Source organism: Chenopodium album, chromosome 21 (genome assembly GCF_948465745.1).
Source record: "Chenopodium album chromosome 21, dcCheAlbu1.1, whole genome shotgun sequence".
NCBI classification, from domain to species: domain Eukaryota; kingdom Viridiplantae; phylum Streptophyta; class Magnoliopsida; order Caryophyllales; family Amaranthaceae; genus Chenopodium; species Chenopodium album.
In genome coordinates, this window is record NC_137854.1 from 12,141,323 (window position 1) to 12,156,795 (window position 15,473).

The following is a 15,473-nucleotide window of genomic DNA, read 5'->3' on the forward strand; positions in this document are numbered from 1 at the left end:
TATATTATCAATTCAAGTTAGTTAATTGTTATTTAACATCCAGTTGAGTTCGATTTGTAATAGAGATCACATATTTTGCCCATTATTCGAGTACATATTGAATATCGTATGATGTATCATCAACTCAAACTAAGTTCACAAATTAAATCCATTTTTGAGAAATCTATCTATACAAAATTATTTTGCACATCCAAAATTGATTTTGGCTATTCCCATAATTCTATGTAGGGAGGGCATTCAAGAGTGAATATTGCGTTTTTAAGGGCAAAGCCTTAACAGAGGAAAAGAAAAATAAAAAGCAAAATAAAAAAACAACACCTAAGCTAGAAACGAAAGCAAAACAAAACAATTACTAATGCCACAAGGCTTATTAAGCAAGGAAAATAAACTACTAAGACCATTCTTATTCATGGGCAAATAAAAAAAAATGCCATTATCTCTCTACCCACTTTCTCACTCCTCTTTTCCACTTTTTCTTATGAGCATTTTTTTTTCTACAACTTTTCCTACATTCATGGGCTAAGAAAAAATCCATACCACTCTCTCTCCTATTTTTTTCTCTCTCCTAATCTATTACTATCATCACATTATTTATTTTTTTTTCCTTTTATTTTTTTGCTGATTTGGTACCATGGCCCACACTACTGTAGCAATTAATTTTTGCCATTGTTATGGACATTTGAGGATTTTCCCATGGGCATTTTTTCTAATGCTCATGAGTGTGAAGCCAAAATTTCATTGTTTTCATTAAAATCTCCTCATGGGCAAAAAAAATGCCCATGAGTGAGAGTGCTCTAAGGGACCAATCTTGGCCATACAATACCACTCAGGTCCTTCAATAAAACGACATGAAGGTTTTTCGTGACCGCTTTAAAAAGTCAACCTCTTATTCGTAGTCACGTCATAATAGCTAACCAGTCAACTACACGATTAGCCTCTCTAAATCTCTATAGTTTAAAAAAAATGCTAATTACCCAATTCCTGACAATAAATATGTCAAAATCAATCTTTGTTGTGCTTAAATCACCTTCTTATCCACTCATAACATCGAAACATAATTTCATTCTCGGATATAGAAAAGACACCCTCCCATGTCTCATCCAGGCATCTTCACCCCTAGTCCCTACCACAAGTCTTCCAAAATGCTATCTTCCAATCACAAAACTTTAAACAAAACCATTGCATGATTTGCAATCTTTTTTATTTAATTCTCCTCGTATATTCTCCTCCTCTTCTGCTAGCTGTTGATGCAAATACATTCAACTAATCATCATCATCAATTCATCAACTCCACACTCACAAACAAAATTGGCAGTTAAAGCCCAATAAACTAACAGCTCATATTACCCAAATCCATTTCCCAAAAAAATCCCAAAATTCCCCCCTATTTATAGATGATTATGATGAAATCTAAACCCCCAATTCTTCCTATAACCAATAATCACAATAACAACAATCATATTCACCCATCATCATCTTCATCATTTCTGGGTTCTTCAACAATGTTTGTTCAAAGATCTAACTATGAATTACCCACTTCCCATCTTCTAATTTCTCAAATTGATGATGATTATAATTCTAATTCCATTGAAAAAAAACCCCTTCTTTCTAGAGCTTTTAGCTTTGCCGGAGGATCACCCCCTTCAACCACCCAACAACAGCGGCGCCGCCGCAGTGCGAGCGATGATAATCTGCATTTTATTTCAAATGGGGAGGAAAATGAGGGTGAATCTGTTGCTACCAGTGTTGAACATGCTGCTGCTGAGACTTATTTGATCACTCGTCTCAGTTTTAAGCTTCTTGGTTATCTGGGGTACTTTCCTTAATTTTTCTAATTTTTTTTTGAATTTTTGAATTTCTATATTTGGGTAATGTTGATTTTAGTTGATAGTGTAATGGGGTTCTTTTTGTTGAAGTGATTGTAAGTTCATTTGATTGGTGATTATTGGTTGGTTATTGAATTTTAAGTATGATTTGGATGATTATTGTGTTTAGGATTTTTCTATTTGTTTCAAATGGTTTTGTTTCTAGTTTTGGGTAATGTTGTATTAGTTGATTGTTTTATGTGATGCTTTTTGTTGAAGTGATTGTAAGATTATTTGATCTATGATTGTTGGTTGGTTATTGGGTTATTGAGTGTTTTAGGGTTTAATTATTCAAATGTTTTGAGTAAAAGCGGGATGATTCGTTGGTCAAGGAGTTTACATGAAGTATATGATGATTTGTTTTGACACTTTGAGATGTATATAATGCTTAGACACTTCAATTTAAGCCAAAAAAAAGTAGAATTGTTTTGGATGGATGGCAATTTTAGAAATGCACATCTATTTGTGTGAGTTGCTTGTACTCGAGTCCAAGTAACATATGGTGTTAAGTGAATAAGTAGTGTGTAGGATTCTTTGGTCTCTGGAGAGGTGGCCTTTAAGTAGCAATAATTCGAAAGCAAAGACGATTTTTTAATGGCCTAGCATAATGTACCTTTTGACATTGTTGAGAGCTTGATTCACACATTGTTGGGTGGTCTGGAGGGATGGCAATAAAACAAGTCTCTTCTGTGGATATATCTATATCCAAACTAAGGTGAACAATTAGTGAATCAATTTCTTGCATTTTTGTTCGATTACCTCATTTTTCTTTGGAATAGAACATATGCCCTTAGTCCAATTTTAGAGGATATATTGTCTGTTTTTGCTTGTCCTACTTTTTCTGAGCTGTTAGTATAATCCTTATTTCTTTAGGTTAAATATAGAAAAAAGCTTATTGAGATGAAATCTTCAGTAATCTGTATGATGGGTATAAAGCTTCTTTCTAAACATAATCTAATAGCTTTATATTTATTTGCTTGAAATGGAGATTCATGCAATCCACGAGCAAATCTAACAAAGTCCCCAACTCCCAATACGCAAGGCCACTGATGTTAATTGGTGGTTGTATGATGAACGAGGATAGCTATGTTTTTTTGAGGATTTAGTTATGATTGTTTGCTTTTTGTTATATGGTAATGTGACTCCCCTTATATAATGCTGTCAACGAATTTATTTAGTGGTTTTGGATGTAAAGATTTGTTGACTTAAGCTACGGATATATGGTTGTCGATAAATCTAGCTTGTTTGTCTCTGTAAAACTTTTCCAGAGCTGCCATGTCACCTAAAACTGAAGCTTTCTTTTCTTTCTTGGCTTTGATGAAGGGGTAAATTAATTTCAATGGGAACAGATTGTTACACTTGAAATGCTGTCACAAGGTTTAATGGTATCTGAAATATGAGGTGGCCTTTTGGGCCTGGTATATTGATTACTGTATTACACCATGGCTTTGTGATGGCCTGTGAACAGTAGAGATGATGCATGCACAATAAGCTAATAACTTTAAGAATACACAGGAACTTCTAGATTGATGATGCATGTTGGGCTTCTGGCGTTGATGTTTTTTCACTTTATTTGTTTGCAAACTAATGCTTAATATGATTGTAATCATCTCTGCTGCTATTCCATGCTTATTTGTACTTTTTCCAGGGTAGGTTACAGATGGATCATGAGATTCTTCGCTCTTGGTTGTTATGCCATATTTCTGATGCCTGGTTTTATTCAAGGTTTGTCCATATTAGATAGGGTTTATTTAATTGTTTATACTTATGAAGTATGTTGGACTTATTATCTGTGTATTGTTTGCTTTCTGAACCATGGTAATTACCCTCCTACAGTTGGCTATAAGTATTTTTGTTCAAGTCGTATCCGCAGAGGTATAGTCTATGGTGATCAACCTAGAAACAGGTATGTAAACAGTTATTATTAATTTTGCTTTAATTTCTACTGGTTCAGAACTTTTTCTTTATTTGTTGATTTTTGAAATGAAGCTAATGCTGAGAATTTGGCAGTCTTGATCTATACTTGCCCAAGAATAACAATGGGCCAAAGCCAGTTGTTGCATTTGTAACGGGTGGAGCCTGGATAATTGGGTGAGCTTTCAAGAATCTCTATGATACCCTGCTGTACCTTTGCATATGAGATATATAAAGGCTTGTGCTGGTTATTACGGTTTTTGTCCCCTGTTTTAAATTCTTGCTCAGTTGTTCTCCCCAAGTTAGCATTTCTAATGTATATAGGGTGACATTTTATTTATTTATATATGGCCTAAAATAAAATGATTTATTGTACTGTTGTTTCATGTTGGAAGTCAGGATTTTTCAACATGGACAAATGATTATTATTGTCAAACTTTACGTAGTTTTAGGCATTGTAAATGCGCACCAGTTTTTTTTTTCTGTTACTGTCTGGTTCTTTTTTAATAAGTATTTACCCTTAAAGTCTTTCCTTATTTTATATCACAAAATTTACTGCCTTCGTCCCAAATAGTTTGCTTCCTTTCCTTCCTCCATCCCATACCTGTAATGACCTCAAATCCACTAGACCTTTTAGGGGTAGGGACTCCCTTATCTTTCTCCCACTCTTAAGGGATCAGGGGGATGTGTGGAACTGTAGACTAAATCTAGACTCTGTTGTTGATTGAAATGCCCAAGTTTTTTGGTGTTCTGAAGTTTATGTCACTGTTAATGCAGTTACAAAGCATGGGGTTCTCTTCTGGGACAACAATTATCTGATAGAGACATCATTGTTGCATGCATTGATTATAGGTATGTGATTTCAAGAATACTTATAGCTCCTCAAATTGATGCTGCTATCAGTGGTTTGTCATACACTTGCTGCAATTTGTTTTTGTAATTTATAGATTTAAATTATTTTCTGTTCCATGATTTGCTTAACACATTCATTTATGTACTATCTATAGAGGAAAAATAGAAAGCAAATAAAAATTAAAAAACCATATAAACCATAGTACTCCCTCCGTCTCATAATACAATGCCTCTTTCTATTCAAAGTTTGTACTCTTTGACATTATTACCCTCTTTTTGATGAGTTGTCATCTTTGTTCCTTTTCTTTTTTGTACTTTTAAGTTTTTAACATCAATTTTTAACACTTTCTCTCTCTATCTCTTTAATTGTTCCCAACTACTTTTTCTTTTTCTCTATCTCTCTCTAACCCACATGCTCATATGTACTTTTCTAATCTTTAGTTTTAGGAAATTACAACTTTCTTAATTCCCGCTTAAAACCCAAAGAGGCATTGTATTATGAGACGGAATAACTAATAAAAGGTGAATGTCATCATTTCTAAGAGACAAAAAGCAATGGATATCAAAGTGGAAAAGGAATTTATGCATCGTGATAGTAAAACTTGGCAATAATGTTTTGAATTTTCTGTGTTTACTGAGTATTGCTTGAATTTCATAATGACTGTGCTGCTGTAAACACATGCATCCAGAAATTTTCCTCAGGGTACAATGAGTGATATGATGGAAGATGCTTCCCGTGGAATATCATTCGTTTGCAACAATATCGAAGAATATGGAGGTGATCCGAACAGGTAGTATGGTCAATATAAATCATTGTAGTTGACAGTAGATTGTTGGTTATATTTTCAAAATTTCCTCATTTTTTATCCCTGAGAGAAATCTACTTTATTTGGACTTGTGATTTACTGATTTATTTTCTCCTCCACATTGCAGGATATATTTGATGGGGCAGTCAGCTGGTGCTCATATTTCTGCTTGCACTCTTGTTGAGCAAGCTATCAAAGAGGCAGGTGGTGAAGGAGAAAGTGTTTCTTGGAGTGTTTCACAGATAAGAGCTTATTTTGGATTATCAGGAGGGTATGTATGTGCTTGCATTTGATTGTGCAGATTAATAACCGAATTCATTGAACTTTATACTAGTGTATAGAATCATAAATCCTTCCATTTATTTGAATAAACTCATATTCAAGTAATTGACTGATGTCATCCTCATAAATTTTCATTGGTTTGGTGTCTTTCTATGATAATTTAAATCCTTTTGTCCCCTCAGTCAAAATCCAATGCATAAATTCTAACATGATACATGAGCTAATGAATGCCTGTCTGTGCTGCGAATTGGATTGCAAGTAAAGTTGCCTGGTTGGCATGCCTTTATTAGTGTGTATGGCAGAGGCCTGATGTCAATATTGTTCACTTATATATCATTTAGGGCCTGAAACAAAGCAACCAATCTTCCAACGTCAAGTGTTATCTCTAAAACATTAGCTGGGAACTACTTGGAGATCTGAAAGACATTTCAAAATTTTATTGTCATTTTTAACTTCAAAGGATATGTATTTGATCTATTTCAAACTTATTCTTGTTCTATGCAGTATAAAATGCTACCAGGAACTAATTACTGTCATGTATAACCAGCAAAGGAAGTTCAGTTAAATCATTCTATTGCATCAGCTGTTAATTTTTTTTCTCCTGTCTATTATTTAAAATTAGTCTATCCTTTGGAAGCATATGCACACATAATTTGGAGAACTAAAAGTTAGTGCCCCTATTGTTTCTCAATTGGGAGTTTCCTTTAAAATCTTCAGTAGGAATTGGTGATCTTTGTTTGTGGTCATTAGTCTCATTATATTGTATGTTCTTAATTTTTTCTGTCACAGCTTCATGGTTATATAATGTCTCTATTCAATTCTTTTTGGCCTTGCGCTTCTGAATAACAAGAGTAATTGTGCCTTCAACTACTGTATTATGTGAATGCTTCATTCTAGACCAATGGGATGAAACATAATTTGTTTAAATTATGCTTTGGTGCAAACTCATTATTCATTTTGTTTGGAAGAAAGCTTGTCTGATTTTGATTGTATCAACCTACTTTAGTTGATTCTTATGATTTCAATCACTATTCAGGTATAATTTGCTAAACCTAGTTGATCACTTCCACAGCAGGGGTTTATACCGTTCCATATTTTTGAGGTAAGGCCCATGTCTCTCAAATTTGTTATAATGCTTACATGGAGCCTTATCTAACCTCTGGTTTAGTATTATGGGAGGGGAGCATTCATTGCGGCATTACTCGCCTGAAGTCGTGGTGCAGGATCCGAATGTTAGAAGTGCAGTTTCAATATTACCTCCAATGACCCTATTCCACGGGACTGGTGACTATTCCATTCCATCAGACGCTAGGTATCTCTCTCCCTCATCTCACCACTCCCCTTATTTTTCAAAAATGTGTAAAATTGTAAAGTTCTGGCTTTTCTTGTTTTTGTTGTATAATTGGAATATTGTCAAGCTGCTATAAAAAATGCATCGATCGCTTGTTGGAGAATCAGATTATAATTTAAAATATTTATTTTAAAAGCCTAAGAAGAAAGAACTTATGAAGCATTAAAAGCTACATTTACATGAACCAGTTTTAAACAGCTTTACATACATTATTTGGCTTTACTGTATAAATCCTATTCTTAACTACATGTTTTATTATTTGTTCAACTTTATCAACACAGAGCAGTTCCTGATGCCAGTTCACTGACTACGTTGCCTTCCAGATATTACAGATGATAGCTATTATGCTAACTCTGAACACTTGCACAGTCATTTTTAACTTGGAAATATGAGATTAGCGATTGGGATAATAATAGCACTATTGTTACTTTCAAGTCAAACTACCTTCACATCAACCTCCATACCATTATTGCCCCTCTAATCAATAACTTCGCAGTCATTAAAGCATATCTACCATTTCTGATGTATCTTCACATTTTTCCTTATGAAAAAGCTACTGGTCCATCTTTCTTGCTTTGTTTGTACTATTTATTATTTTATTCCCCTGGTTTTCTGGGTTAATAATATCAACTTGGCACCTTTCAGCGTAAAATTTGCTGAAACACTGCAAGGACTTGGCGTGGAAGCTCAAGCGATATTGTATGAAGGAAAGACTCATACTGATGTTTTTCTCCAGGTAAATATTGACTGTTAGCAGTTTTCTTAGTTCTTAGTGATAGTTTTTCTACCCTTGGGCTAAATTGTAAGTCCCTTTTTTTTTTTTTTTTTTTTTTTTTTTTTTTTTTTTTTTTTTTTTTTTTATTTACATATTTCCAACATCCGTTTCATTTTAGGTCTCAATTTTATCACCTTTATTTGAGGCTTGGTAGTGCTATAATATTTACTTTTACAATTTTACCTCAATCATGTTTTATAAACTGTATCGTCTTTTTAAAATTTATTTTTTTTATTTCCCGCACGTTTTTATCACTCCTTTAAAACTTTCTTTTTCTCACTTTTTTTTTTCGAACTCTTTCAATTGGTTATTCCCTTTTTCAAATTCTTTTCAATTGATGATCTTGTTATGTCCCTTTCTCTATATTGCACGGTTCCATAATACGATTCATGTTAGCCGACCTCAAATCATTTAAGGACTAAGGATTGGCTGTTGTTGTTGTAGTAGTACTATAGTATTTGGTAATATTCCCTTCCGCATTACTCATGATATGATATTCCACAACAAATTACTCCTGCCAATCTGCCATTAATATTTGAGTATTTGACTGTTATATTTGTTTTTTAGTCATCGTGGATAATATAAGACCATTCATGCTGTACACAAGGTAGTAACTAAATTAATTAAGGTGCATTTCTTAAATCCTTACAAGGAAAAATACACGATGTTTTTAGTAAGTTTCAAATTGACCCTTGTTATAACTTAAAATAGAATACATCTTTCCATTAAAATAATAGACTCAGATAATACCGAGACATTTGTCACACATTCAAAGCCTTTCTATTACGAGTTGACATGAAACCACAATTCTCCGTATTTCCTGTACATACTATCTGGATCTTGTTATCTCTTCCACTCCCCCTCCCCTCCTCTTATGTATTGGGAGAGCTATAGGACTACAGTAGAGGTTGACTGATTGTGTATCTGTTATGTCATGTATCTGCTGCAAAATTTTAATTTCTGCACTCTGGTTATTAGGATCCAATGAGGGGTGGTAATGACCCAATGTTTGAAGATTTAGTTGCTATAATTCATGCCGAAGATGAAGAAGCACTTGCCAATGATGCAATGGCACCTCAAAGGAAACGCCTTGTGCCAGAATTTATGTTGAAATTGGCTCGTGCTGTTAGTCCCTTCTAATTGTTTTAGGAATTTATCTTGTAATTTGAAGAAACCAGAGATCATACCATTAGTTAGCTGTTTTTTTAGCAGCCATTCATTGTATAGACTATTTTTGTAACCGAATTAGGCCCTAAGTTTGTATACTAGACCTGATAAGAATCGGTGATCTAATGTAATCATTTTTTTGGAAAAATATGCAATTCTAGACTCAATTTACTGGTTATTGTTGATTTGTCGTCATCACTCGTTTATGCATCTTGATATATATTTTCTGCCGTTTGCTGAAGGTGTAATATGATCATTTTCACTTGGAAACCGTCACATTATTTTTTAACTTTATACGGTTGAACAAGAATGTTTGCAAGTTCAAACAAAGAGTAACACAACCTCGGCCGGAGGAGAGGGGGAGGGGGGGCTTGGTGATGGACTGGTGGGTGAGTGACTGAGTGAGGAGGTGTTGTTCTTAAGTATTAGGTGTAATTGGGTCATATTTATACTAGTTCGCCATGTTGGGCTTTTTTTATAGCACAACGAGCGTAAAATGCAAAGTTTCCTATATAAAAAGGATGTTAAAGTACATACTTTGTATATGAATTGTGATTAATATTTATTATTGTTGATGAAATACATAGTAGCAAAACCAACACTTGATAAAAATGAAAGATAGTTATTTCAATAAAGTAATACTAAGTAAAAGAAAGGTAATCAAAAACCAATTTTGCCGTTATTTTTTTAAAAAAAAAAAAATCCAACTAACAATGATATTTGCATAACTGCATTATATGGACTAGAGTCACTAGACATTTTTTTTTATTTTATTTTTATTTTTTGAGAAATTATTTTTGGTGAACTCCAACATTCTAATTTTCTAAGTGGTAAACATTTTTAAATTTTATTATCAATGGTAAACCTAAATTTTTTATTACCATTGATAAGTGTTATTTTATATAAATCCTTAACTAAAGTTAGTTTTTTTTTTGTTTTTTTTTAAAAAAATAATTAAATTATTATCAAATTTTTTTTCAAAAAAAAAAAAAACCCTTCACCACCCAACTTAGCCACCAGCACATCAGCCCCTCCTGCTGGCGGCCACCATACACTTCTCCCCCACCAACGCCGACACCTAGCTCCACCTTTGCCGGTGCGCCGACCGTCGATCCCCTACCTCCACCTCCCCTCTTTCTCTCAATCTCGATCCCCTACCTCTGCCTCTCTTTCTCTTTCTCTCAATCATCACCGCCCCACTACCGACCATGGCCCTACCCCAAACCACCCCGAAAACCAGCGAACCTCCCCGTCGAGCCTCTTCCCTGGTTCGCAATCCCTTAAAACCACCCCCAAAACACTAAGAAATACCCAAACCTGTTTAGGGTTTCAAAACCAAACCCAAACATGTTTCGATTTTCTGGAGATTTTGGGTGGGTTTTAGGGTTTCCGTGGTCGGCTCACAGAGGAGGGGTTCGTCGGAGACGACTGCTGGTTTCGTGGTGGTTTGCAGTGCGATTGGTGCGGGGCGGGCGGCGGTGGGGGAATGGGAAAAAGAGAAGGTGTGGGGCGGGAGGCAACGGAGGAAAGGGGAAAGATAGGAAGTGCGAGGCATCGCCGACCTCAGGTGAGGGAGGACAGGCGTTGCGGCTGGGGGTTGGCCGTCGGCAGTGGTGCTGGTGGCTAGGTGAAGGGTTTTTTTTTATTTTATAAAAAATATTTTTAAAATAAATGTAAAAAAAAAAAAAACCTATTTAACTATGGTTAAATATTTAGTTAAATTAAATCATTAATGTTATATTTGACTTAGTATAAAAAATTTAGGTTTACCATTGATAATAAAATTAAAAATGTTTACCACTTAGAAAATTAGAAAGTTAGAGTTCACCAAAAAGAATTTTTTTTTTTTTTTTTAATCTAATCTACCCCTCTGTTCCTAAAAGAACCTACTTTGGTGTCATTTTAAGTGCTTTTCTTTAATGACTTCGTTTCAATTATAACCTTAATTTTAATAATTACTCCGTATTTTATTTTACACATTCTCCTCATACATATAACTTTCCATGCAACTTATCCCTATTTGTCAAAAATATTTGCAAAATTCCAGATTCTCAATGCAATTATTTCTATTTACAAAAATAATTACATACTCGATATTTCTATTTTCAATGTTAAATTAATGCCTTAATAAATGATGTATGTGACATCTAATGATTGTTTTGCAATATCTTAATTTTTTTATTAACCGTATTAAACTACCAAACATGACCTTCATTGGGCAATAAATGGAGTAGCTTTTTTTAGGGAAGACAACTGAGGGTATGATTTTCTTAACCTTTTCAAGTAAATACAATATTCAAAATGTTAGAAATCAGATGTCATGCCTTAACTTGAAGGATGAAGCACGCACACCAATTATATAATTTATCTTAGAACAATTAGAATATATACCAGTGAAAAGATTATCGTAACTATTTTATAAAATTTATAAAATACCTATAGTTTAATCAAATTTTTACCTTTTGAAAATATATTCTTCGTTATAATGAAGTGACACTTTAATATAATTCTTTTAAAATGGTTAAAAACAAAACTATGTGAAATCGTACTCCTTTAGATTCGTTCAAACTATACGTACAAAATTTCATCTCATAATGATTTCTACAATGAAAATTTTACGTCATCATAGATCGAAATTGATTGGTGAGAAAACATCAATTACAAGAAATATGTCCATTGTTAAAATCCCACTATTTGATGTTAACCAACTAAAATAGAAAAGCGTACACATGTACCACGTTACTAGATTGTGCATCAGAAAATAAGTTGTAATTTGTAATAACTTGTACGGCAATTTGTATGTATGCATGCAACTAGCTAAATGTTGTACTAAAAAGGACTAAGTTAGTGCTATGTTGCATGTAAAATAGTAACTTGTCGAGCATATATATAATTTCATTTGCTTACTTTCCACTTAAAAATGACAATTTCTATCTATTATGTCTGCCAATTTTATGCAAAGTGGTGTCTTTGTCAATGAGGTAATATGTAACAAATTTTCTATAGTTTTGGAGGGATCAATAATTTGCATTTTTGAACATTTTGTCATTTGACGCTTATGAACTTGTATGTAATTGACTCGTCTTTTACACATTTCTATTTATAGTTATCTCTTTGGCTCTTTGCTCAAATTTAAAGCTTGTTCAATGTAACTGGAGTTGGTGAGTTGGGGTCGGAATTAGGAGTTCCAATCCTTCATCGATCCTTTCAAGACTTGGTGACTGATGAACTAATCCAAATCTAAATTCCTAGTGAACCTAAGGGTCTGTTTACATTTACTGAACTGAGCTGAACTGAACTGAACTGAATTGAATTAAATATTTTATGAGAGAGAGACATTAAAAGCTGAACTGAACTGATTGGAACTGAATTGAATTGAAATTAAGTAAATGTGAACAGACTCTAAATTGTGATAGTTTTAATGAGTATCTATACATGACCCTACAAATTACACAATTGATCAAAAAGTCCATACTAACTCTGTTCCTTATTCGAAACTGTAAAGGGTAGGAAGAATGAGAAATGGTGTGTGTGCAAATAAAAGTAAGAGAATGTATGTAAGTGAGGTTTTGGTAATAAAAATTTATACGGGTTTAAAAATTTAACAAAAACTAAAGTGCAACCAACTAAAAGAAAGGAACGAAAAACGAAAGCATAATTAACAACACAAACTTTTCATTAAACCGGGTGTTCACTATTTTAGTGAAAATCAAAAGGAAGCGTGAGTTTGGTGGCTCAATTTTGACAAGGAAAAAATGAAATCTTATTTTCTCTCTCCTCTTTATTCAACGGATTCTCTTTCTTCTTCAATCTTCTTTTTCTCTGTTTTTTCTCTATCCTCTAGTTCTCATCTTCTTTTGTTTTTCTCTCTCCTCTACTTCTCATCTTCTCATCTTCTTTTGTTTTTCCTCTCTCCTCTAGTTTCTGGTGATAATTGATGATGTTGATGTTTCTGCTCTAGGTTAGTGTTTGTACTTTTTTTTGTAAATTTTTTGTCGCTTTGCTCGGTGAGATGGTCGGAAATGGTGGAATCAGCAATGGTTTCAACTCAATCGGCGTTGCTAACGGTAGTTCCGGCGGTGACTTTTGATTTGTTTGAGTGATTGTATAGTTTTTTCATGACTATTGTTAATTTTTGTGTCTATTTCGTTAATTTTGATACTCTGTTTTGCATATGTAGTTTAATTACTTTTGTAAAAAAAGGTCACTTTTATGAAGAAAAAGGGTTACTTTTGTGAAAAAAAGAGGTCACTTTTGTGAAAAAACAAAATCACTTTTGTGAAAAAAGGGTTATTTTTATGTAAAAAAAATGGTCACTTTTGTGAAGAAAAAGGACCACTTTTGTGAAAAAAAGGGTCACTTTTGTGAAAATATGGAGCACTTGGTAGAAGAAGAAGGGTTACTTTTGTACAAAAAAAGGGTCACTTTTTGCAAAATGTTCGATGTACAGTAAAAATACTGTACACCGGGTGCATGCAAAAGGGATTGAATTAACAAAAGGGAAAAAATAGAACAATTTAGTAGAATATCACTAGATGCTTTTTTTTTTTTTTTTTTTTTTTTTTTTTTTTTTTTTTGTGACAAGATGCTAATTAAGATTACTTATGCATATTGATAAAAGTTGGATTTAATAATTACAAAATGGATCTTGCGAACCAACGCAGGGCGTTAGATAAGCATTTAAAACATTTACTAAAGTGGTATTAATTTGGGAATGCATGCGAAATCACGTGTCGATCAGTGTAATTGATGTTCATTTTAATTTAATATTTCTACTTTTAGTTAGCTTATCAAATGCTCTCGGGACGTTTCTTAGCTTTTATAGCTCGCCAATTTGGCAGTTTCGAATTAAATGATAACAATAGACTTAATGCTCCACTGGTCAACTATTTTGATGTGGATGTAGTTGTTTTCTTTCAATCACCAATTAAAAGTTTTTTCATGATAGGATAAATTAAGGTTAGCATATATTTGTCCTGTAACATTTTATGATAATTTTGAAAAATCAAGTCCGCAACACTATTATACTATGATTATATTAGGCCTTTACTAAAAACAAAAAAAAAAAAAAAAAAAAAAAAAAAAAAAAAAAAAATTATGGCCAGTGACGAGTATTATTCACCAAATTCTCCAACATTTTAGTGTTTTCAACCCCTTATAAAAAATAGACATTAAAATTGGCGTTTCTGATGAGACAAGTCTATAATTGAAAAGGTGCCAAAAAATAGTCTACATTTATAAAGAAGCAGACAAGAATTTCATGCAAATTCCCCAACCTTTTTCTTAAACACCTACAATGGCCCAAAAAATTAGAAAAGATAAAAATTTCCTTTATAAGCTTATAGTATCACTCAATAGTTATCCTTGTATTATTATTATTATTATTATTATTATTATTATTATTATTATTATTATATTATTATTATTATTATTATTATTATTACTTAATGATAATAATAATTAATATTTAATAATAATAATAATAATATTTAATAACAATAATAAATCATTACTAGTATTATTATAGTATTAGTAGTAGTAGTAATAGTTGTAATAATAATAATAATAATAGTAATAATAATAGTAATAATAATAATAGTAATAATAATAATATTAGTAATAATAATAATAATAATAATAACAATAATAATAATGAAATTTGCTCTGCTCTACTCGGCTCTGCTTTGCTCTGCTGAAATCTGCTCTGCTCTGCTCTGCTTTGCTCTGCCCAGAAGCTCAAAAGAACAGGGCCGTAAAAAATATATTAGTTGGGTTTATATGGAGAATTATTATTGTTAAGAATTTCAATTTGAAGAAAGATATTTTAAATTATTATAAAATAATTTCCTTAAAGAATCTACGTAAAAACGGAAAGTAAAATGGGCGGGAAAATTGTTAATGACATTGTGACAATTGTCATTTTAGGTTTGCTTTTAGTATAGGTTAATGATAACAGGAAATTATTTAATAAAATTAAAAAAAACAAAAAAATATATTCTTACTTAACTATTTTCAAATTACAATTTTTTTTTAAATAGTAAAAATTAGTTCATTAGTATAATAAAAATTCATACGATGACATTTACAAAAGAAATATGAATCTAATAAATTAATGTACTCAATTTCCTTCATATAATTCAGCTATGACTGATCGTCAAGTAAATCTTGTTATGTAATATGGTCTACGGAACACCTTCCATTCATATATATCGCTAAAAAATATTATTTTAATTTTTTGAATAAACAATCTAATGTTATATTGGGTGTTATTTTGGCAATATTTACATGTTGTAACGCTGATAATAAAAGAAGAATGTAATTCGAAAATTTAAAATCTAATTGTATATACGCTTGAACTTCAGTTTATATTAGTTCTTGTAGAATGCCTATGTTTGCAAGTTTGCAACAAAAGAAGTGTCACATATACTAAAAGTTTGGGGAAAAAAAAACAAATAGGTATG

The 15,473-nt window shown here is 32.4% G+C and overlaps 1 protein-coding gene across 1 annotated transcript; it reads left to right on the forward strand.

Moving 5' to 3' along the window:
* The first annotated feature begins 1,126 nt into the window (after positions 1-1,126).
* Positions 1,127-9,190, forward strand: LOC145601180 (putative isoprenylcysteine alpha-carbonyl methylesterase ICMEL2). Its single transcript, XM_081657132.1, has 11 exons — positions 1,127-1,813; positions 3,514-3,590; positions 3,702-3,771; positions 3,876-3,956; positions 4,557-4,631; positions 5,321-5,422; positions 5,565-5,708; positions 6,756-6,821; positions 6,888-7,031; positions 7,716-7,806; positions 8,824-9,190. Exons 1-11 carry the CDS (start codon positions 1,395-1,397, stop codon positions 8,983-8,985), a joined length of 1,431 nt encoding a protein of 476 aa, XP_081513258.1. The 5' UTR covers positions 1,127-1,394; the 3' UTR covers positions 8,986-9,190.
* The last annotated feature ends 6,283 nt before the right edge of the window (positions 9,191-15,473 follow it).